Here is a 24811-nt window from a genome sequence, read left to right on the forward strand (position 1 = left end):
GAAAACCATCGTTTTTTAAACACAGGTTTATTTATCGAACTCTGGGTAAAATCAATCCGAACGTGACTTGATGCGGTTAAGCAGAGTCAAATGCTGTGGCTCGCAGCATGGCAATAACAACGGGACCGACACAGCCCCGTGTCACTCTCACATGGCCGCGAACTCACAGGAGTGAGAATTTGCCTCTACCAAGGTGAGGTCAACTCCCAATAACCCTGGTGTCCAACCACAGTAATCTAATCGTCTATTCACGTTGGACCGCATTAATATAACTTCACGTTCACCATACACATCACCAGGTCATAAGTTAGGATGGAGAGAAAACCATCGTTCAGAATACTGACATTTTCCAAAAGCAGTGATGTTCATGCGTTGTTAAAAAAAATTCATCACAATTACTTTTGTGGTTAACGCACTGCACTACAAACTTGAGAGACTTTCATTTCATTACTCTTTGGTTTTTCGGTAAAGTCACGGAAGTATAAAATAAAATAAATCACGACGTTTCGGGCGCAACACAGACGTCCATCATCAGGTGGGAAAGCTTTCGAAAGAACCAAAGAGTATGGATTGTTGCAGTCACGAAAGCTTCAAATCACGTATAACCCTATAGATTTTATTTTGGGGTAGATAGCGTTAATGTGTCGTTAAACCCGCCACCACCCGACACAGCCAATTAGTAAGGTTTGTCACGTAAACAGAACGTGGCCAATTCGTCACTAGTACAGCACACCGGTGTGTTGGATAGCAAATCCACAACATTTACAATCTGAGTACGACGTTTCGCCAGTATTTACAACAACCATCATCAGGCGACAGCCAGATTTGTGGAGAAATCCTGTTTCGTTCTTAAATAGAGGGCATAAATGTGATGTCACTTGTGAGTACCTCAGGTGTAAAAGGCCATTTGGGAGGGGAAGACACTTATATTGAAGCGATCTAACTCCAAATAGCATCGTATGGATATTAGTCGCGAAAGCCAACGTGTTAAACCCACTTAAACCCCTCTTGGGCAATCCACTGCTGGATGAGTGCATCCCTCCACACGTCGTGGAGATTACTTCACCATACTTCACGTATGGGAAAAAAACACGGCCGTAAATAATAATTATGCAACGTTCACTTGGCCTGAAGACGAAACAATTCCATCGATGACCACAACAATTTCAAATAATAGGTCTCAAACGCCTTTTTCAGCTCAAAGTATCGCAATCGTTTCTCTCAGCCCGTGTTTGTTTTTTGTACAACCACTACCACCCGAAGCAAGCGATGGAAATTCCACGTTATTATGGCAGGACCCGAAGACAGCCGTCAAGTGTTGACAAACAAACCCAGAGAGAGGGAGGAGAGGGGGGAGAGGGCACTTTGGTAACTGTGCCACGGTTCGATAACGGCGCCTACTCTGCTGTTGCGCTTACACCAAGGCACACACACAGAGAGAGAGAGATGAGCGAGGGAGTCTGAGGAGAGACGCTTACAGCCTCAGCCGGCGATGAGGCGGCCTAATCGCCCACCACCCCCGCTGTTGTTGCTGCTGTTGTTGTTGATGCCCTCCTCTGGTTCCATGAGCCCCCCTTGAACTCTAAGAATCGCACGACAAGCCGGCAGCAGCGCCCCCCGCGGTGCCCCGATTCGTCGCCGTTCAGCCACCCGTTAAATCAAAGGGCCCTTTGTTTTGTTCGGATAACTTTATCGATAGTTTTTTATTGTTAAAAAAATTGATCAAAACGGCGAACGGGCGATAAGTATTACTGTAGAATTTAAAGTAGCACAATCGATGGGAAAGATATTTTCCAACATTTTTTTTGTCTCAAAAGCCGAATCTGCACGCCGCGAGTGACGCTCCGCATAAAGCGGCCCTCTCGGCCACCGCAATAGAAACACCGATTTAATTAAAACAATTTAAAACACCAGGGGAATTAAACATCGTCGTCTTCGTCGTCGTCTTATCCTCGAACTGTAACCTTTTTCGGAAAAACATTTCCGTGAGGGGAAAAAAATTATCAACAACGTCAGCCTCACCTCGACACAAAGCCCAGCGCTTGTCAGCAAGGGGTTTGTTTACATCCACTTCTCGCGAGATCTTGCGCGCTCGCTTGCGTGGAACCACCTCGCCCCCTCCAAGTCTCGCGAGATGTCGTTGTTGCGGGTGGGGGGGGGGATAGGGTGGGTGGGGGAGGAGGTGAGTGGGGGGGGGGGTGACGTAAGATACGGCGGTCTGATTGGTCGGCTGTGTCGGCCAATAGGAGTCGTGCCCTTTTGTTCACGGTTCCATGTTGTTGGGGCTATTTTTGAGATGCCACACATTTTAAGTGTGTGAATTAAATATGTAATTTCGTTACATTTGTATTCTGTAATTGGCATTTAAATGACCCACCATGAAAGTAATTGGTATTGTGTGTTAAAGTATATGTTTATTTTGTTTAACAAGTTGAGAAATGACCAGAGAGACCAGGGTTAGTCTCATTTGCGAATGTCCTGGGTCATCAAAATGACAAAAGTGAAAACGTGGGATAAAAATGCAACAATCAAGCAAATAGAACTCGGAGAACAAAAAAAACAACTGCATTATAATACTGCACACACATAAATATGAAAGAAAACTATTTCTTGTCACGAAAGTTGGCTCGGGCTAATCAAAATTCAATTACACAAAACACTGCATTTGTAATGTGTGCCTTCGTCACATTACTCCAGTAAGATTTGTAATTTTAATGACTCAAGAAGTAAAATTAGTATTTTGCCAATCTGAAATGTTTTTGTAATGACATATACAGAAAAAAAACCTCTCCAAGCCAGGCTATGGAGATAATTTTAAGTTATGGGGGCTGTCCAGCATACTGCAAATAAATAAAGAATGTTTTTTTTATATTTTTTAGATGTAATTAACATCCAACATTTTAATTACGCGTACTAACGTAACAGCAATTAACAAAATATTTACAACTTAACACGACTCATTCAGTCACCATAACCGCAAAGCAGAGATGGAGGGCTGAAGTTTACTGGGTTTCAATAATGTATGTTATTGTAAAATCATACACTACAGTTTTTAGAAATAATACTGGTAGGAACCCACTGGTTCCATCAGCCCACAGGGGATTATTGTGTCCGTCCGTCGTGCAGGGAGGGGCTGGGTGGGGAGGGAGGGGCTGGGTGGGGAGGGTGGGACTGGGTGGGGAGTGGAGGGTAGGAAGGGGCAGGGTGGGGAGGGAAGGGGCTGGGTGGGGAGGATGGGGAGGGGCTGGGTGGGGGGTGGGAGGGGTAGGGCTGGGTGGTGAGGGGAAGATGGGGAGGGGCTGAGTGGGGAGGGTGGGGAAGGGCTGGGTGGGGAGGGGCTGGGAGGGGAGGATGGGGAGGGGCTGGGTGGGGCTGGGTGGGGGGTGGGAAGGGTGGGGCTGGGTGGGGAGGGGAGGATGGGGAGGGGCTGGGTGGGGAGGGGCTGGTCAGCCCTTATAAAACTCAACGTTTAACCTATTCACGCCGGCTTGTGCCCGCCCTCACAGTCTGGCATATTTGCGGAATACACCACGCCGCCGTTGACCCTGGCCATTGACCGAGCAACCCAACGTTCCTACCAGCTTCCTCTGCAGGAATGTGTTCTGTGGCTCGAGTTTCCTGCTTGGTTGCTGGCTGGGCTCCTCTTCACCCAAACAATAACTCTATAATCCATAAAAGGTTTTTTTTTTTGCGGTAGATTGCGCAAATATAAATGTGTCGTTAAACCCACTACCACCGTTTCACCCATTAGGGGCGAAACGTCGGACTCGACTTGTAAATATTGTTGGTTCACTCTCTAAAGCACACTGGGTGTGCTGAACTAGTAACGAATTGGCATATTCTGTTTACGTGAAAAACCTTACAAATTGACTATAGGATGGTGGCGGGTTTAACGACACATTTATATGTTAGCAATCTTACCCCAAAAAAACCTTCTATTGTGGATAATACAGTATTACTCTTTGGTTATTTCGGTAAAGTCACGTAGAAAATAAAATAATCATAGAATACGACGTTTCGGTTGCAACACAAACAACCATCATCAGGTACAATTTAATCATAAAACACAGACACAGAAACAACATTCATAATTCATTCTTACCTGATGATGGCTGCTTGTGTTGCAACCGAAACGTCGTATTCTATTATTATTTGATTACATTTTCCACGTGATTTTACCGAAAGAACCAAAGAGTAATTTCTGCAGTCACGAAAGCTTCGAATCTAGTTTAATACAGTATTGTTCGCGAAAGCCTACGTGTTAAATAACTCTGTTGTTAATGACTGCAGGCTTTTGCCACCGGAACTAGCTAGGTAACTGGCTAACACTGGCATAGAGTTGGTGAAATCTTGGCTTCATAAATGTAATCTTCTAAAACACTCGATATACAACGTTTTAAAAAAGCCCTGTTTCCTCCCTTAACATTGTAAATCTTCCTTCAAAAAATACCCTCAAGCAGATTAGTGCTTGATACAACCACATTTGAAAATGTCATTTAAGAACTTTGATCCTTACCCGTGTATTTATAGTTTACATTTTATTGTGGGACTGTGTGTTGTCTTGGTGTGGTCTGGGATTGTTTTTTGTTGTTTTCCTGCCTTTCCCAAACTCTCATTTAGTGTTGAAAAATCAGCAGGAATATGTGTACTTATGCCATTTGTACTTTCTACTGTATTTGTATTTATACATTTCAAGTGACTTGCATACCTTTTCTCTACTTTGCACTCCTATTGTTTTCAGTATTGTTGGTTGTAAATTGCTTACCTGCCCCTACTGGATATATATATGAAAAAGAGCTTCATAGCTCATCAGATTCGCCAGCATAAATGTACTGATTCTGTATTGCTGAAAATCTGGCCTTGAAAAATGCACAACGTGTCATCTCATTAGGTATATGTAATCTCCAGATGAGTAGATACTGATGGACTAACTGATTCTGAGCTTGTGTTCTATTCCCAGATCTCAACACTGTAGGACCTCATACCTCCATCTGTGTAACATCTCCTTCATTTCTTATTTCGGATGTCACAGAAACCCTCATCAATGCCTTCATCCCAACGCGACTGCTGCTATTCTCCTCTATGGCTACCCCGTATCACTCATCTCAAAAGTCCGAAATGTCACTGCAAAACTCTTTACCCACACCCTTAAAACACATTCCTGCGGAGGGAGCTGGTAGGAACGTTGGGTTACTCGGTCAATGGCCAGGGTCAACGGCGGCGTGGTGTATTCCGCAAATATGCCCGACTGTGAGGGCGGGCACAAGCCGGCGTGAGTAGGTTAAACGTTGAGTTTTATAAGGGCACCACGGGGTGACCAGCCCCTCCCCACCCAGCCCCTCCCCACCCAGCCCCACCCCTCCCGCCCCCCACCCAGCCCCGCCCTCCCCACCCAGCCCCTCCCCACTCTCCCCACCCTCCCCACCCAGCCCCTCCCCACTCTCCCCACCCAGCCCCTCCCCACCCTCCCCACACAGCCCCTCCCCACTCTCCCCACCCAGCCCCTCCCCTACCAGCCCCTCCCCTCCCAGCCCTCCCCACCCAGCCCCTCCCCACCCTCCCCTCCCCACCCAGCCCTTCCCTCTCCACCCAGCCCCTCCCTGCACGACGGACGGACGGACACAATAATCCCCTGTGGGCTGGTGTAACCAGGAGGTTCCTACCAGTATAAGACTGTACATTTTTACCCAAGTCTCTGATTGCTCCACTGGCTCCCAATCCCATCTTGAATAAACCTTGAGATCACACCACCTCCATGCACTTGCCCCACTGAAGGCGGTCATCTAGAAGTGGATTAACAATCGCGTTTCCACCATACATCCTAATTACGGACAGCACATTATATATGCGATGTTTACTGCAATCTGGTCTGTTTTGATTCCTTAAATAGCTTTCATGGTCTGACTTAGTTGTTCCAAACAACTGTTTGCCAGGATATAAATAAATGGCTTTAAAGCACAGCACTTTTGGGTGTTACCTTTTGTTAAAATCAAAAGGTGGTTACCCTAAATTACAAAAAAAAATTGTTTCTGGCTTAGTTAGGCAATGCAATAAACGAATACTGTACAATTATATAACAGGCGTGACCAGTGGTGACACTTTGAAAGCTGAAACAGGTGCAGAATTTGCTTGCTTATAAAATCGTGCTTCGTGGAAAGCACATGTTCAAGGGAAACACAAGTTCAGAAGGTTCATTCAAAATTAGAATATTTATTTATACCGGAGGAATCGAACGAGCTATAAATATGTCCAGTAGGGGTAGGTTGCAAAACGTTACAACAATAGAAAAACACGATAATTGAGGGGTCACGAGACATCTGTACCGCCTTGTACACTGCAGTCATAGCGATGGCCAACATTTACATCAGAATCATTGGCTTGGAGACGACACGCGTGTTCTCCCCGTGGTCGCGTGGATTGTGTCTCCAAATCCTCCCCTACACATTTAGAAACATGCGTCTGCATTATTTTTATTATAATGCTGCTGTAAATTTCCACATAAGCCACTTCGTTGAGCTGCTTATCATTTAGGTAGCTTATAAAACAAGATGATAATAGCTCGGTGGGCTTTACCTGGTAAGATTAAAAAGCTTAGTTTTATTTGTATCTAGTTTTAAAGTGATGTTTCTACCTTCCTTATACAGCGTGTTTAAAAAAGATTGACCCAATTCCAAAGCAGTATATTTCACGATGGCAACATGTTACAATTACACAAAAAGTTACAAACGGTTTAATGAGTTATCAAGTTTTACTAACCATTTTATAAATGCTCTATGTGCCCTCCACCTGCTGTACGGACAACATCGAGACGATAGTTGAATTCGCCCCAAACGCCTCTCTTCTCACGTTTTCCTCTGAGGTGCGTGGTCGTCCTCTGCTCTTCCCCTTACATAAACAGTAGCCTGCTTCCTCAAATTGTCGGTACCAACGACGAATGCTCTTTGACATTGGCGGATCAATGTCAAAACACTGTTGAAACGCACGCTGCAACGCAATTACGGATTCAGTCTTGCTGAACTGCAGAACGCAACACGCCTTATGTTGCGGGGTCACCATCTAGCGAATGACTGAGGCTAGGGGCTGTTTGTGCGCTGGGAGAGGCATCTCGCGGTCATTGAAATCTCTATGCCCCGCCCTCCTCTATGCCCCGCCCTCCTCACTATGCCCCGCCCTTTCAAGTGGTAAGAGTTTCATTCATGGGCGGTTCGTCGTTGCAGAGATATAGCGATTTCAAATCGGTTCCATCTTTTAAAAACACCCTGTACTTTTCACTCCTATCGTGTTTTTATATTGTTCATTGTTGTAACGTTCTGACCTGTCCTCCTGGACATCTGTGAAAACGAGCTTTAGAGCTCATCGGATACTTCCAGAATATATTCCGAGTCGGACATTTGATTAATAAACATCTCTATAATCGTAATACAATAATTGAAATATGTTCATGCATGGTATACACAGCTCAGACCCCGCTTGCTTGCCCATCGCCACGTAAATAATCTCTTGTTGTAACAGCTCTCTCGCTGGCTCAGCAGTTCCACTGCTGGATTATTTTTTCCGCCTGAGGACGACCGCTTGTGTTGCGATCGAAACGTCGTGATATATTATTGTTTTATTTTTCTACCTACGTGCCTTTACCGAAAGAACCAAAGAGTAGGTATACACTTGCATAAACATATACCTGATCTTGTATTAGTTAAAACGTCACTATTGACAGTACAATGATGAGATGTGTATGCACCGTGACATTTACCCATTTGCCTTTAAAATAATTAAATTATTTTCTCGGTTCAGTGGTTGAACAAAATGTGTAATTTTTACGTTTCGGCTAACGCCACCGATGGCACTTTAGCAAAAATATAATAAATCAGAACGTGAGCAAACTTCAAAGTGCACATAGCACTGGAGCTTAAAAGCACACACGAGTCGTAATTTGTGACCTCGTTATTGCCGAGGGTGCTCAACACGTTAGTTTTTATTGCATGTACAGGGTATATTATAAAGTGTACAAGTTCACCGTAAACACATTCACCACACTGCAGTGGCAGCATATTCTGTGCCCTTTGAATCGCAAACACGCCGTTTCCAAAAGTTCATTGTAGCCTCGTAAACACAACAAGAAATATTGACACGAGATGAATGTATAGACTTATAATAAAACTATTTTATTATCTTTATTATAATTACAATCGTATCAACATTGACAATTCAACGGTCTATGATTTTTTTTCAAGTGTACAAAGTGTGATGTGAAAATTGGTAAGATTGGCTGATATTGTAATGCTGGACTGGGAAGAACCCGTGGGGGACCCTAATTGTTCTCTGTAATCAGCATCTGCACACCCAAATCTTACTGAGACTGATTAGATGCCAGTTGCACACACACACACATTCTCAAGTGATTTCCACCTAAGGAATTTTATGAAAATTGCTACAAGTGTTCTTGAGAATTGGCCCAGGCACTGGGTAGACATGAGATGTTATGCTTCTTTCAGGATGACTTAGAGCGATCCCCTCAACATAAATGACACTTGCTCAAAGTAGCATGAAGGAGTTGCATAGCTATATATCTCACACTTGCAATACGGAGGTGAGCTTTGTTTAAACGAAGGCAACAAGTGATACTCAAATGTGGGTTTCGTCGGTTGTTCTGTACAGCCCTCCGATACATTTTCTGGTTGTACCGTGTGTTGTTCAGCATGATGTCCAACATTTCGCTGCATGTGCTCGGAGCTTGTTAAGAAACTGAATGTTTTGTTGAGTTGCTGAAGAAGCTCCCTGGACGTAGACGTCAAGACATCATGTCTAACAACACGCAGTACAACCCAAAAACACATCGCAGAGCTATAAGACAATGTGGAAATAACTGTAAGCAACAACCGCCCCTCTTACTAATGTTAAAGGGGATCATTGATGTTCAGAGAAACCTATTGCCATGGGCTCAGTTTTATTTACTTTGACCGGCATGCACAATCGTTTTAACATTTTTGAGATAACATGTAAATACTGTAGCCGATAACCGTTGCAGAAGAGTCTCTGCTAAAAGATAAAGTTGTATATTAAGTTAATATAAATATGGAATGTTTGCATGTTGGTGCAAATAGTTTTAATTTCCGACCTGAGATTTTCATTATATTAATTACATTAATTACATTGCATAACCTGCGATGCATATCGTGCAAGTGTGGATATAGCCAATGCTTTTATATTAGGCGATGCTCATTTATGGATTCAATTGTATATAAAGAACAACACTAAATAATATTGATGACGAATTAATAAAATAGTAAGGAAATAAAGTATCGATTCTGAATGAGAAACTTTAGCCCATAGGAGTGTTTGTTGCTGCATGGGTTAGCATTAGTTATGCAAGTACTACCCACTGTAGAGACTGCAGTAATTACACTCATTTTATTTCAACATTGACTATGAGACTGTCTTAACGGGGGAGGGTGAAAATAGCAATATTCTATAATAAATAAAGTAGTAAATAAATAACTGCACTCTAAACACCGTTCCCCAAATTACAGTCCTTATGACCCACCATGATATAGATTTCCATGTTCTCTGCTCAACATACAAACTATATATTTACAATGCTACACACATCGGTGTTAAACACGTCTCCTCTCAGATTGCCAATTGAAATTAAGATAGAGATCTTGTGTGTGTGTTTCAGGTGATCTCTGAAGCAAGCTTAATCTAAAACAGCAATTACCTATGTCATGCGAGGCGTGTTTAGCAATCATTATGCATATGCTGAAGGTAACAACTTAATTTGTGTTTGAACAGAGATTGCTAAACATGGGAAGGTATACCGTGTTAAGTCATGAGGCCTGGATTTAGAAAACCCTGCACTATAGAAATAAAGGACCGTGAAAATTATCCCTCAACCACTGGAACGGCAATCGTGTTACACATTAAAGTGCAAGTTCTCGACTTCAGCAAGATCTGAATAGGCTGTTACAAAACAAGATCTAAAAAGTGTATTTCTACATTTGATCAACTAAGTCTATCACTCAAGCTTTGAACATAAATACATCAGGGAGAAAAAAACATAACGTGCCACCTTTTTATGTTAAACAAACAAGACCACTTTAATTGTTCCCATTTCAGCTAATAGAAAGGGCTGGATATATAAGGCTCAAGATTGGACTAGGGTTTGTCATAGGGTTTAAGCTAGAACTAGAGTTGCACCTTGTGCGAGGGTTTAAATTGAAGTTCATTGCTAAAGGTAGAGTTATCACCGGTGATTGGATCTCTTCTTGAACTTAATAATTCTTGTAGTGCACTACCTTAACACTGGGGATCTTTTCTTGTACTTAATCATTCTTGTAGTGCACTATCTTGCACTGGGGATCTCTTCTTGAACTTAATCATTATTGTAGTGTACTACCTTGCACTGAAACAACATCATTACCTTGTAAAGACCGGCAAGTGACATTCCAACTAAATTAAATAGACACAAAGACAAATAACAACTAAGTTATATTTCTTCATAAAATAAGTATTTTCTGACCGTGGTGTCAAGGTCTTTCGAGACACATGGGGCATTGAGAGCTAAAACAATGTATTATTTAGTTAAGTAGAGTTCATTGGAAGTTGAGTCGGAGGCGCTCTCTCCCCAAGACAAAGGAGATGTGCAGCTCAGGGCTTCTTGGCCAGACGTGAAAAGGACGACGTCTCTGTAACACGAACACAACACAAGCAGGACATGTTATTATGTATGCATGTTTGCACTCTCTGTGAAAAGTATTCCATCCTCAGTGTTTATCAAAACCCCACGAACCAGTCTTGAACAGCAGGGTTCTGGGAACCAGTTTTCAGTGAACTGAATGCACACCCCCATTCCTCCCCCCACCCAATTTCAAAGACCATTTTTCGTCAATGTCAATTAACCTTCGCATACATCATGTCCAGTGTGGTGGACTGCTATGATTTGTTGGCATTTCACCTACGGTGATCACACCCCATAACTTTTTGGTGTGCGCAGTCCTTTTCCTGAGGACGTCAACTGTTCAGTGTGGCCACCTAGTGGTGAAACATGTGACGACTACGGCATAAACGGTGTAAAGCTGAGCTTGACATTCAAGGTGACGGCTGGTGGACACTCCGTGGTCAAAATAACAGACATGATCAGAATTTTGTGAGGAAAGTTGCAACCCTGCATTTGCTTGCTCATGCCACTGCTGGCAGAAGGGCCTCCACTAGATGGAGCTCGAGAGAACCAATCTATATGGTGTTTTTGGCCTACTCTTTCACACTGGCCAGACATCTCGGAAGGATGTTGGTGTATCCACGCTTTACCCCACAGCTGATCGACTAACTGTGGTTTTTGCCCATTTATACTGCGGGGTGGACATAAGTGGAGGGAATTAAGACGAGTGCCCATTGCTTCAATTGCTGTGCAGGCGACATCCACCGGGGTTTGAAGCACGAACCTCTGCAACAAGCGGTGAACACGCTACGACTAGTTACCTGTGTAGTAGGGCCCCAGGCGCAGCTGGATGGACTCCAGCTTGTTGATGAAGTCGTGCAGGAAGGAGTCGGGGTTCTTGTGCTCGTCAGCGCAAGGAGCACTGTGGGAGGACCACGGTGAGCTAGAATACAGCGGAGGAGGGGGGGGGGGGTGTTCAATCATGAGTGTATGATAACTTTACAGAGAACTCACGCCGTTGCCTTTGTTATGTTGTAAAAAACTTTAACTTTTGCCAGGTACGAATTTCTATTTTGAATGCATGAGGTGGAGCTATGATTCACGTAAGCTGAAGCAAGGCAACTATACATCGAATTTTTGAAACGACAGCAAAATTGTACCAGCATACAAATCTGGGCTGAGATATGCTCAGAAGTGGTGAACACAATTTTTGTTGGGGGGGAAGAACGGTTAGATGCCCTATATAAGGGAAAGCCTCACCGAGTTTTATTTAAGGAGGGTCCTGCACTGGGATATTTGGCCAATTCTATGACATGAATGTTTGGCATGTCAGAGAAAATCGGAGTGTCCAGAGAAACCCATGAATATGAGGAATTAACATGGCACTGCACTGCTTTTTCCTGGCGAAGACCACGAGGCCGGCCCAGGACACGCTGGTGGGACTATGTCGCTTGGCTGGCCTGGGAATGCCTGGGAATTCCCCAGGAAAGCTAGAGTCTGTCGCCAGGGAAAGGGAGGTCTGGACCGCCACTACTCAACATGCTGCCGCCACGACCATCACCAAGACAAGCGGACTGAGAAACGAACGAACCTCCCAGCCCAACCCTATAACACCTGGGATTTCCTTTCTGTCTCCCATCCAAGTACGAACCAGGCTCATCATCCCGCTTCGCTTCTATGATCTCAAAATATTGGGTGCATAGGTTTTCTCCTTTTTTCTGGCAACAAAACAGGTGTTAAGATGTTAAAACACCAAACTGAAACCTTTTACAAGGAATCATGTCTGCATTAACCACAATGCTTGTGGTCAGAGACAGCTGTCTCTGGTGTGGACCAATCAGTTTCAAAGACAATGCATATATTAGAGTGTTTTTTGTTTGCATTCTGACGACAAGTATTGTGATTAATGCAGACATAATTCCTTGTAAAAGGTTTCAGTTTGGTGTTTTAACATCTTAACACCTGTTTTGTTGCCAAAAAAAAGTGGAAAACCTATTCTCATATGTTGGTACTGGCAAAGAAGGTCCAATGATATTTTGGGTGCATTTAGAGTAATTTGATCGTAGGTATACATTTTATTAGGGGCAGTGCCTAGGATTTTAAAAAAACATTTCAGGGGAACACCAACCAGGTGCCAAAAAGTAAGTAAATTTTAGCAGATGCATGTAAGTATGTATGTTGAACTTGTTTCGCATCGTATGTAGCCAACCGCGCTAATCGGAGGTCATGAAACCTTGCATTTTCTTGGACACATCTCAATCTGTTTCACACTGGATGCTTGAACATTCTGCAATATCAACACTGATCTTCCACACTAAACTACAATATACACAGCAAGGTCCTGAAATATCTACCACACCCTGTTATAAGCTTCACCATCTATGCCTATATTCAAGGGTGAGTGTACGTAGCAAAGTCAGTTTATCTGTCAGGAAAATTCAAGGGTTAAAGATGATTTTCTTTAGGGGATAGGAGGCAGGGCGAAGGTCAGCACTAGGCCATTACCGACTATAATCACCCAGAAATGTCTGTCCGTCCCGCGCGTGACGTCACTCCACGAGGCCCACCCCCCCCGCGTGACGTCACTCCACATGAGGCCCACCTCCCTCATGAATATTCATGAGTGGGTGGATTTTTAAACTAACACAGAAGGTCTAGCTGAATTAAATAATTTATTATGCAAAGTCGATTCAAATCTGACGTTTCTTTACAGAAAGGGACGCAAAAAAAAAATCTATGCAGCACAGTACTACATCCGTGCATGACGTCACTGCAACAGAGGCCCCCCCCTTCATTAATATTTATGCCCGCGTGGAAATTTACACGAACGCACAAGAAGGTCGCTCACTCCACTTGCCGCACCCCTGCGGGTGACGTCACTCCACATGCCGCACCCCTCCACAATAACCATGAGGGGGTGACGTCACTCCACATGGGGCAACCCCCCGCCCTCATTAATAATCACGAGCTGAACAACTTTTCTATTGACTATTTCAGACTTACTGCAATATACACCCGTCCTTGGGCGGGCAAAAAAGCTAGCAGTATAAGAGCTCACCAGTTCCAAAAGTGTTCACGTTCTACTTCATCCAGACTATGACCACGGTAGTGTCGGCCTGCAGCAAAACACAGACACGGGTTACGACTGGTTCAACATTTTCACAATGGCAGGTGCGTCAACCATTACAATTCACACCATTGTGGGAATACATAAATAACAATGACCTCACTTGGGCACAAATTAACCTGGAAACCCAATTTAAAAAATACAATTATAATTTACAGGCATATCAAGCTGAACACATCTCAAAATGCTGTACAAGAAGAAGGCAATGCATTAGGACTGCAATTGGGAAAAGGAAATCAGAGGGAGGATGCTCATTTGTACTTCTTTAGAAAACTGTAAACACAATCAACATCTTTATTTATCCTGGAGAAATCAGATGAGCTGTGAAACTCTTTTTCACAGATGTGCAGTTGGGGCAGATCATAAAGCTACAACAAACAATACAGAGACAAACGATAGGACTGTTAAGTATAGGGAAAGGTAAGTAAATCGCTACACTATTGTTATTTTGCCAGGTAAAGCCCAGTGAGCATCAGTTCTCTTTCAGAAGTGACCTGGCCACAAATGAGTAAATTATCATGTGGAAATGTATAGCAGCCAGATAATGGTAATTGGCGTTATAGGCAGGTGCGATATTGAAAATAAAAAAATTAAAAGAGCTTCTTTAGCTCAATAGGCCTTACACGCTTCACGTAAAAGAACAGGTTAACCTCTCCCTGCAGACCCAGAAGATCGGCCACCCTTGCATTCTACTTGAGCATTGCAATTATATGACCACTTACACCTGCTGACATTGGTATGGATCTTGTACCATCATGGTTGGGGGAAAATGTGCGCGTTTGAAGGCCTGCCATAAGCATGCCGGTGCTCGCAATGTTACCCGGTGTACTGAACGCCGTCACGGGCATGTCAACCTTCCAGCCATGTGCTGTACAGCCTCTTTGCCGCTGCTGCTGCTGTTGCTGTTGCTTCTGCAGAAGCATCCTCAATCTGCAACAGGGGAAATGACTCAAGTACATCAATGAACGGAGGGCAAAAAAAATATTGTGGTGGTAATTTAAAGAGCATAGCGCCTGTCTTTAAATTAACTTGCCCAAGGTGAAGTCCACTGCACAATTTTTATCCATCTCATCTGATCCCACTCTCTTCTCCCCGCATCACACAACACCACGCTCTAAATTTGGGTTCTTGAGCCACAACTACAGAAGAACAGTTTAATTGGTTTCCCCTTACATTCCGCAAACATCTCTTTTTTAGCTGACACCATCACTTTCTGCAATTTAACGAAATACGTAATATCCCAGGATTACAACAGGTTTAAGAAACTATTCTCTCTTCTATGTACCGCTGTTTTCCTCTGGTCGCTTGATCTGTCCATATGTCCATTCTTGTTAAACATTCTCCGATATCCGCCTTCTTTTCCAACGTCTTGGTTTTCTGCCCAAGGAATCCTCTTTCTAATCACCTCTTCCAGAAAGCTGCTCCCTCTCACTACCACCGACCCAATCCAGATTGTTTTATTCCTGTCGCTAATTTATTGAACGAGTTCACATTCTCCTGCCAGCTGACGCAGGACCTCTTCGTCAGCTTAAAGAGCGACGAAGCTGAAATAACTCCCTCGGTCTGTCTGTCGTATACAAACCTTGTTGCTGCAGCTATCCTCTCACCGTTTTGTTCAATGTCTTATTTATTACATCAATCCAAATCGTCGTTCCTCCCTTTGCTTCTCATTCTTTACACAGATAACCAACAGACCCTCCCCTGCTGTGAGTACAAGACAAAGATCCTACGTTTTGCCTTTAACATACTGTTCGGGCAAGTGCTTTTAGCGAGTAGCACCTATAAAGGCCGGCACGGCACACGAGAGGGTAGGTGGCCAGCACCACGCCAACCACCTTTGTCTCCCTAATGGTGATGTTTACACCGCACGAGATACTCATTTGAGGCTAAATCGACCTAGGGGAGGCCCAGGACCGGTTCGGATAATCGTCACCGGTGTTGGCTGTGAGCGGGAATCAAACTCGGCTCGCCCAGTTCGTAGAACAGCCACGCTAACCGCTACACCGCCACTCCCCACAATACAATACCACAGCCGCGGGTGCAATACACACGCTTCACCTGCAGGTGGCGGCGACAGCCCGGGCCACGACGCGAAAGCGCCGTTGCGTGGCTGCGTTGGCTGCGTTGGCGGCCGTTTCCCGCGCGATGAGCAGCAGCTCCACGCGAGGGCGAGCCAGCAGAGCGAGCGCCGGCTGCTCCGGGCCGGCGAAGGAGCCGAGCACGAGCAGCAGGTAGCGCTTCTGGTGAAGCAGGGCGCGGCGCTGGCTCTCGGCTCTCGTGAACCGCCGGTGCAGCGACTGGAACTGTGGTTGGTGCAGTTGACAAGAGGTGAGGGAGGGGGGGGGATTTACAATATGCCGTTAAGAGTGGGTGGGGGATTTACAATATGCTGTTAAGAGTCACTAATTTAAAATTATGAATTTGAATGGTTTGGATATAAAAATCTATAATAAGGTCAAGGTGCAGTCCTGCAGATGCTTGCTCATGCCAGCCCCCTGGCAGAAGGGCCTCCGCTACAGGGAGCCCCTACATAAGGTATTTTGGCCTAACTAATCAGATGTCGTAGAAGTGGTGGGAATCGGCACACTTTAATCCACCTAGAGTAAGTCCACCGTGGAGATGGAGCAACAAGATCAGCTCGTGTGTAGGTGCGAGACCACAGTGGCATCGTGTGGCCATGAGGAATGGTGATGACTTGGGGAGACCGTCAACTAGCAGTGGACAGATCATGGCTGACGATGCTGTTGACGAGCCGAATGTTGGCATTGTAATAAAACGCGCAAAATATTCAATAAACCCTCTCGTCGTGTAAGAGATAATTTGCACTCGCCTTTCCGATGGGCACGCAGAGCATCGCTCGCTCTGTGGCTGGGCTGCCGCGGCTGGCCCTGCGTGGCGGCGGCACCAGCTGGCGGTCACTCCTCCAGGTGGGCGCCGGCTCGGGACCGCCCGTCAACCGCGGGGGCGGCGTCTGCGCTCGCTGCTGCAGCAAGCGGGTCAGGTCCAGCACGACGGCGTTCAGCGCCTCCTTCTCCTCGGAGAGCACCGTCATGCGGCCGTACAGCTCGCTCAGCTGCCGCGCCACACGGCCCAACGGGTCCCCGCTCGCCAGTCGCGAATCCTGATCGCCGCGCCGGGGACGAACAACGACGACACGATGACCACGGTTTCAAATTACGACGTCGTCTCAATGCAATCGTTTGTCAAGATAATCTGCCCGAGTGCGACTTACGCTAACAGGTCTAACTGCAATCATATCTCAAGACGCTTTACAAAAAAACTGAATTACAATGTATGACAGCGCTCTGTTATGGGGCTCCTCAATTGGTAATTCGGAGAGAGGCCTACTAAGTTGGGTGTGGTGGTACCCACACATCTACAGCAGTGCTTCAGGGGCAAGGGTTGGTCAATTGCAACAATTGTTTTTATCTTAAACCCCTGCAAGAACACGGCAACACCGCAAATGGGTTCGGAAGGCTATCTGTGCAGATCTTGTGAGTGTTATGCCTTCGTATGTGCGAGTCTTCTCTGCGTACTCCTGTGCTCTCCCCAAAAAAAAACATTATCTAAAAATGAACTGCAAAAACAGTACCGCCTGAAAATGTATTGCGACTCAATAATGCTTTCCCGGATAGATAAATAAGAATGTCATATTATATTACTAAGAACAAATAACATTTATAAAGCACTTTTCTGCAAGGCACTCAAGGCGCTGGTTAAGCATGGTCTAAGGCTTGCGCATGCGTACCTCCTGGGTTCCCTCCAGCCCGTAGGCCCCAGTGAAGTTTCAATGCCTGCTTGCTCCATAGCTATGCCACTGGTCATCAGCAAATCTGAGTCGTTATCAGTACATGCGAAATATTCATTAACACTCCATAAACGACTTCCGAGGTTTCTCCCACAAATCGGGATGAGACGGCAAAAGTCACTCGGTGTGGAGGGGGAACGAAGGGGGGGCGGCCGTTACCCATGTCAGATCGGCCTCCGAGTGGGCGATCTCAGCGTCGAGCTCCTTCAAACGTCGCAAGAGCTGCGCCAGCTCCTCATCCCGAGTCAAGTCAACCACAGAGATAACCCTGGGGCACGGCAAGAGCACAGAGGGCAGAGTTACATGGTGTTGTGTGAATGTGGCCGATGACAAATCGCCAAGAATGCACCTCATCCGGCACCTCCGATTAGCACGGTTAGCTACGTACGGCGCGAAAGAAATTCAACATACATCTCATCATATTTCGGAACCGAAGCTGGGTTTAACCTGGATCGTGATTTGATGGGCGACAAAAACATGCACAAATAGGTTTCTGTAGGCGGATGTCGAGCGCTGGCGCGCAGCAGAAGGGAGTGCAGCAAAATCCATTGTTGTGATAAAGCATTTTTGCATCCTCATCTGCAATCCCCACCTTCCAACCCATACCGAACAGCATGGTGAGGTGTGGTCATATAACCCCCACGACCTTAACTGCATGAGGGGCCCTCATCGAGTCTTGATTGGCAAAGAGGGCTGTACACGTGTGAATGAAAAGCATTGATATAGATACCAAAGGCTCTTGTTACTTATTTATAATTGCCAAAATTGATCTCCTTTAACATTTGCTTGTTGCCAAAGTAGGATCGAAAGAAACCTCCTTTGCCAGAATATGGGCCATTGAACCACAGAAAGTAATTGGAAGTTGTGCAAATGACAATTGAAACCAGTGTGTAATCTTCAAACCTAAGGCAGCATCAATGGAACATTTAACCTTGGAAGCTAAATAAGCCAAAGCCTCGTTTGTAATTGGAGAAAATTATTAACAATACACGCAAATTAGAGCCGCATATTTTGACGCAGCCGACCATTAGAAACCATGGATTGGATTCAAATGGGTAACCCCAATGCTCTGAGTTTAAATGGTGACCACTACGCATGTTAACTGGTTTGCGAGAGAAGCAGCAAAACAGCTCAACATACCTGATGCTGATCTGGGCCAGCAGATCTCTTGTGGTCGTTGACACCAGCTGCAGTCGTCTGCATGCACACTGCAGCAGACCGTGGCGTCTCGAGAGATCGGTGCTGTCGGAGGAGAGGCCAGCTGTGCGACTGCTGCTGCCACCGTCACATGCGACCAAGCCAGAGCCCTCGCTAGGCCCGGCTATGTCCCTGTTCCCATTGGTCATCTCCGTGTCAGCCGTCCCATCCTCTGTCCGGGAGCCACTCAGGAGGGAAAGTTTCTCTGCAGCCTAAGAGAGAGACAGAGGGAGAGAATTTGTTCGGTACTTAATTATTCCTGACGGCCCTTTGTGAATCCACTGCTGTGTCGGTCATGGGAGCTGTTTGATCATACTTCACCACACTGGTCAGCGCATGGTGGTGAATGGGGGGCCTACGATCTGTTCGGATAATACTCATCACTAATCTTCGGTAATTTTAGCAGTGGCCAGGGAATTAACTCAGGTCGTCGGGTTCTTAGTGCAGGACGCTAACCATGGCACCACCGTAGCTAGTTTATATAGTATTCCAATACTATCCTCTTTGGTTCTTTCGGTAAAGTCACGTAGGTATAAAATTAAATAAATCACGACGTTTCGGGCGCAACACAAGCGTCCGCCATCAGGTGTGTTGCGCCCGAAACGTCCTGATTTATTTTATTTTATTTTATACCTACGTGACTTTACCGAAAGAACCAAAGAGTATGGATTCCTGCAGTCACGAAAGCTTCAAATCAAGATTATTCCAATATTGTTCGTACTAAGTATGGAATTATTGAGGACACCCTCTGCCCCTAGTTATTTAATAAACTGATATGATTTAGCATCATGATTTTGTTGCCCCATATTTCCAATCTCATTTGTTAAATATTGATGTTATATATCTATACATAATATTGGTCTCGAAAGCCTATGTGTTAAACACTCATTATTCTATTAGGCTCAATGTAATATTAATACAACTCTCTCTATATAATGTGCATCCATTTAAAGTAAATTATTTTTACACTTGCAATACATCACATTGTAAGCATTATTCATTTTAATCGATTGATTTACGTTTTGTTATCCCTAAAATGTATTTATGTACCGTTTTTATTCAGATAAATCTGTAACCAAACTATGATACAATTTTTCGTGATTACATTTATATTCTTTAACATTCAGGTTTCATTCAGATATTATAATTATTATTTGTAAGCAGACATCTTACCAGAAAAAAAACAAATATCCATGCCATTGACAAGCAATACCTTACACATTACCTTTCGCACATCTCTCCCAGTTCATCAAAGTGGATTTTGGACACGCAAGACAAATATTACCTGTATGGCCTTAACAGGCTGTTGGGGCAAGAGCTGTTAAGCGAGTACCTATGAAGGCCGGCACGGTAAACGAGAGGGTGGGTGGCCAACACCACGCCCGACCGCCTTTGACTCCCGAGTGGCGATGTTTACACACCACATGAGGTACTTATTTGAGGCTGAGTCGACCTAGGGGAGGTCCAGGACCGGTTCAGACAATTATAATCGATTACAATCGTCACTGGTGTTGGCAATGAGCGGGAATCAAACTCAAGTCACTGGGTTCATAGCGCAGCGCGCTAACCGCAAAACTACCACTGCCTTTGGACACACACACATACAGACACACAAACGCAATGTCATATAGATAACCCTGAACATATCCCATAGGTATGTCTCACCTTGACACAAGTGCTTGCTTGCATCTCTGTCTCAACTCCAGAAGCAGAACCTTCAATCACAGGCAGGCTCGGCCCATATGGCTCTTCCCGCCGAGTCTCCACGTGCTCCGATTGATCTCCACAGTCCGTGCCACATGGCGTGGCTCCTTCCACCAGCTCGCAGGGGGACCCCGTCCTCTGCTCGACGTCCAAATCTCCTCGGCCCGTAGAGCGGTCGCCCCGCGAGGGGACACTCCCAGCCACATCCGCGTCACCGCCGATAGCCGGGCGCGACCGTTCCTGCTGCAGAACCTGCAGCCGCTGCCGAAGGTGCTGACAGGCCTCTCTCTCCATCCTCAAACCCTCCACGAGGCCGTCCCTCTCCGCTTCAAGCTGCGTGCACGTTCCGCATGGCAGTGCCATTGGTGGCGTGGCTCGTGCCGCCCTGCTCGAAGGCTTCGTCTGGGAGGCGGGCTCCTTCTTAACGTTCGCGGACCTGCCTGCGGGCTTTTGTTTGTTCATTGTCTCTTTTCTGGAAAGCTTCCTCGTCTCCCCAGGGATAGTTCCCTGGGAGGGGGAGCTGCCACGACAAGGTCCAGATTTCTGCCAGCCTCTTGCCAGATCCTTTTGCGGGGGTACAGATTCCAAGTGCAGATGCTGGCCTTGGATGGGATGTTCAGAATCTGCAACACTTAGGGCAGCCTTTGTGCACACAGTATCACCTGTGGTGTCTGTGTCAGGCTCGGGCATCGGTCCCTCAAGAGCAGCCAAAAGCAACTGCTGCGATGGCAGATTTTTGAACATTGTCGCAGCGGCTTTGTCCTTAGCGACCTTGGATAATTGCGTTTGTTGCCTTCCGTCGGAGTCCGCATGTGAAGGTTCAGCTGCATCCTGTTGTAGCGCATGCAACAGAAACACACGAATATTAATATAGTTCATACCAATGCATACAAGAGTAAAGGAGCTTATATGAACAGAAAAAATAATGATGGGGAAGACCGTAAATGATATGTAGAGAGGATTTATGAAGACCCGGAGAGAAGGGGAATCACGGTGGCCGATGCAAATGACTGTGGCAGTACTGAATGTTCTGTAACGTTCACCACATTGTGACTGAAGCTTTCGGATAAGGGAATATAAACGTAGCTCATAGACAGAGCTTCCAGACTCACCAGTTTACGTTTAACAATGCACCAATCAATAAACGTAAAATATATCCCTTCTCAATATTTATAATAATAAGATTACATGCGTGTACAAATAACACAAAGATACATGGGAATGGGAGATCCCACACGTACCTCCTCGCTGTGCGATCCGCTCTCTCCCGCCAGCTCCACTGCTCCTTGCGGTGTGGACATGAAAACTCTCAAGGCCTCCAGCTCCTCTTCCTTCATCGCCAGGGCCAGCCTGTTTCACACAAACAAATGGACAATTCAAAAGGTGGCGTGACGTGTCAGTTATGATAAACAAAGAACTGGGATGGCACCAGTTGATTGGTTCGCCAGTATCGTGCTGCATCACAGACAGGCATGCAGTGAACATCCAAGTTCTAGGAAAATCACATTAGGCTTAAGCCCCCTGCTTGAACAAGGCTTAATTCCCACTCACAATACCATCTAAGAACCCTGCTGATAACCAGAGCCACCTGTCAAACAATCGGCTCCTCTGTTAGCTCTCTGCACCATCTGTTCAACCCAACGAAATATTTCACAGACTGATGTTCCTTCCCTGCCTAAAGGCCTTCCACCACGCCTGTTTTTGCCACTCTTTTTCGTAATGTTTCCCCAATTTAATCCCAATTGTGCTATCGGCATCATGTCATGAGACAGTACCCATTCGATTCTAACACAGCAGTAGATATTTTCATGTTCGGGAGCGATGCTCAAGATTATTTCAAACGACGTGTGGTCCAAGCAGTAGGAGGCAGCACTTTTCCCACTCGCTCTGCATGAGAGTGTTGTGCTTCAACATGAATTGGAGCGCTGCTGTGGCGAAATGTTAACTACCTGACTTGGTATGCCGAAGGTCGTGGGTTCAATTCCGACCATGACGCTTGTATATTTGGAGTTTGCATGTTCTGCCTGTGGTCGCGCAGATTTTTCTCCGGGTCCTCTGTTTTTGTTCCCTCCACATTTAGAATCAACATGCTTTTAGAGTATTTGCCAACTAAAAATGTACACATAAGCCACTTCTTTGAGCTATCATTTGTGGCCAGGTCACTTCTGAAAAAGAGCCATATAGCTCCGTGGGCCTTACCTGGAAAACTAAAAAAATTAGGTGACTTTCAACCCAACATTTAGCCAAATTAAAGTGCAGAACCAAATTTAACGTGACGTTTTTTTGTGCCGTCATTGGTGACCGGCCTAAGACCATTAACTCCCTACACTTGAGAACCCAGCTGCCTGGATTTTAATTCAGGTTCTCAGCGGTGTCAGTTCTGCATTGGAGCCTCTGAGCCATCCAACCACCGCCTTCCAGTACCACTTGTTCACCCCGACCCGTTTTGAAATATCTGCAAGTTGCGTGGTGGGTCCCGTTTACCGCCGAATTTCGGAATGTTCAAGCGGTTCAGCGTCAATTTGATTGAGGCATAGCACTGTTGTTTTTCAAGATATGGTACTCACTGCAGAGAACTGTCTTATGAAGAGCTGGCGCCATGCATTTCAGATCAACCCCAGCCCTTGGCTCGTACTGAGCTCAAGCCTCTCCCCACTACCCAAACTCATTCATTGTACGCTCTTGAGGCCATGCTCTTACCGGAGTGCGTGCACCTCCTCCAGGGAAGCCCTCTGGGCATCCACTGCAACCTGCAGTGCTGCTTGGCTGCTGGGCATGTCCCATCGCTTCGCATCGTCTTTGTCTGCCTGGGCGCTGCACTGCCATTCGAACACGGGGGACACAGAGGCACACGTGGCGGTTGCTAACGGAATTGCAGTGTTCTCGCTCTTGAGCGAGTTTAACAACTCGCGGACACTGACAATGTTAACTTTTAATGAGATATACAAGGATGGACTGATTTATAATAATTGCGCTTATGACACAGGCATGGAATCATGCGTGTGAGAATCAATTATGAACGACTTGGATGTTGTAATGGGTTTGCATGACCAGTGCGGCCACGAGGAGGCACTAAAAATTCACCCATTTTGTTGAAAACATTTTCTTGAATTGATCTGCGACCCCCTGAATCGTGCTCAGTTACCAAACTGTGAGGGGGGAGGGGCAGAAGGAATCATTACATACGAAATATTACGAGGATATGGCAAGCTATTTTGAGGTTTACACTGTCAGGTTGAAATACCTTTATAGGTCACCAGCTTGCCCCTCCATTATTTGCGACATCCATCACGGTGCAGCCGAATGCTACCACCACAGGGCACAGTGAAAATCATAGAAAGTGTCGACTTAAGTTTTGGAAGCTGATCGATCGTTTGCATGAAATGGGAAAATTAGGGTAAAATATGTAAAAAAAACTCATTAAAAATTAACCCTGCACATTTATCCAAAAAAAAGCATGGGCAGTATTTGTAGTGCTTACATTACACAAAACATGCTTTTTCAACTTAAGGCTTCTGCGGATTTCGATGACTATGCAAATAAGTCACAGCTAGAAGCAATATGCAGACATACCAACATTAACACAATTCTTACCTTTGAGGTCACCTCTGCCCTAAAAAAACAATGTCACTGACGTCACCCGCCACGCATGACCCTGCTAGTTCACGAGCTTCGCTTATGGTGCTGGGTTCGGGTACCTGGGTGACCATGTGACGGAAACTTGCCAAACAAAACCACCGCCTATCAGAATGTGCTTTCCTGGCATTATTTACATAAGCAGCAGGTTTTGGATATGGGAGGTGCTGGTCGGTTTAAAGGTCTATAGCAAGGTTGGGTAACAGTTTTCTTGCAGAGGGCCAAATTATGACTTTTAAATACCTTTGGTGGCCCACACAATAAATACGCACCTCGGCCTTTGCAGTGACAGAACTGACCGAGGGCGCTAAAATTGGAGATGGTATTGGCAGGTCAAAATATTTCCCTCCAATACCCCACTGGTGTAGCTACGATGCTTTCAGTCACAGACCGATGTCATCAGTGGACTGTTTTGAACTGCTAGGCTTCATGTGGTTATGGGCCGTATAAATAAAAGTTACGGAACGCGTTTGGCTCACGACTCAAGAGGATTCCCTGCCACTAGTCGATAACCAAATGGACTACACCTGGATATGAGCAATCATTCAAGGAACACGGGCAAGAAGATTTTATCTAGAAACTTACCTGTTGGCTGCTTTAGGCCAACTTCACACATGAAATCTGAAAGTGGCCTTTTCAAAGTGGGGTGTCCTGAAAAAACAATTACTTTGGAGTTGGGAAACTG

At 45.5% G+C, this 24811-nt stretch overlaps 2 protein-coding genes across 10 annotated transcripts in view; both read right to left on the reverse strand.

Moving 5' to 3' along the window:
• BCAS3 (BCAS3 microtubule associated cell migration factor) overlaps nt 1-2134 on the reverse strand; it is a 45408-nt gene extending 43274 nt beyond the window's left edge. For 6 of the 7 annotated variants that reach the window (XM_078865946.1, XM_078865944.1, XM_078865945.1 and 3 more), the window contains exon 1: nt 2023-2134. The gene's annotated coding sequence lies outside the window, so the exon portion shown is untranslated. Of the gene's footprint in view, nt 1-1478; nt 1570-2022 lie in introns of those variants that run through there. The other variant, XM_078865950.1, reaches the window with a different exon arrangement.
• A 6062-nt stretch (nt 2135-8196) lies between these two features.
• The window catches only part of LOC144938176 (uncharacterized), a 47580-nt gene continuing 30965 nt past the window's right edge, over nt 8197-24811 (reverse strand). For all 3 annotated transcript variants that reach the window (XM_078865956.1, XM_078865959.1, XM_078865957.1), the window contains 11 exons: nt 23191-23309; nt 21732-21840; nt 20452-21321; nt 18730-18998; nt 17749-17857; nt 16612-16902; nt 15840-16084; nt 14602-14711; nt 13713-13770; nt 11476-11597; nt 8197-10682 (listed from right to left, as the gene is read on the reverse strand). In XM_078865956.1, coding sequence (XP_078722082.1) covers nt 10645-10682; nt 11476-11597; nt 13713-13770; nt 14602-14711; nt 15840-16084; nt 16612-16902; nt 17749-17857; nt 18730-18998; nt 20452-21321; nt 21732-21840; nt 23191-23309 — 2340 coding nt within the window. In that variant the 3' untranslated portion in view covers nt 8197-10644. The remainder of the gene's footprint in view (nt 10683-11475; nt 11598-13712; nt 13771-14601; nt 14712-15839; nt 16085-16611; nt 16903-17748; nt 17858-18729; nt 18999-20451; nt 21322-21731; nt 21841-23190; nt 23310-24811) is intronic.

The sequence above is a fragment of the Lampetra fluviatilis genome, chromosome 21, assembly GCF_964198595.1.
Source record: "Lampetra fluviatilis chromosome 21, kcLamFluv1.1, whole genome shotgun sequence".
In the NCBI taxonomy this organism is placed as follows: Eukaryota; Metazoa; Chordata; class Hyperoartia; order Petromyzontiformes; family Petromyzontidae; genus Lampetra; species Lampetra fluviatilis.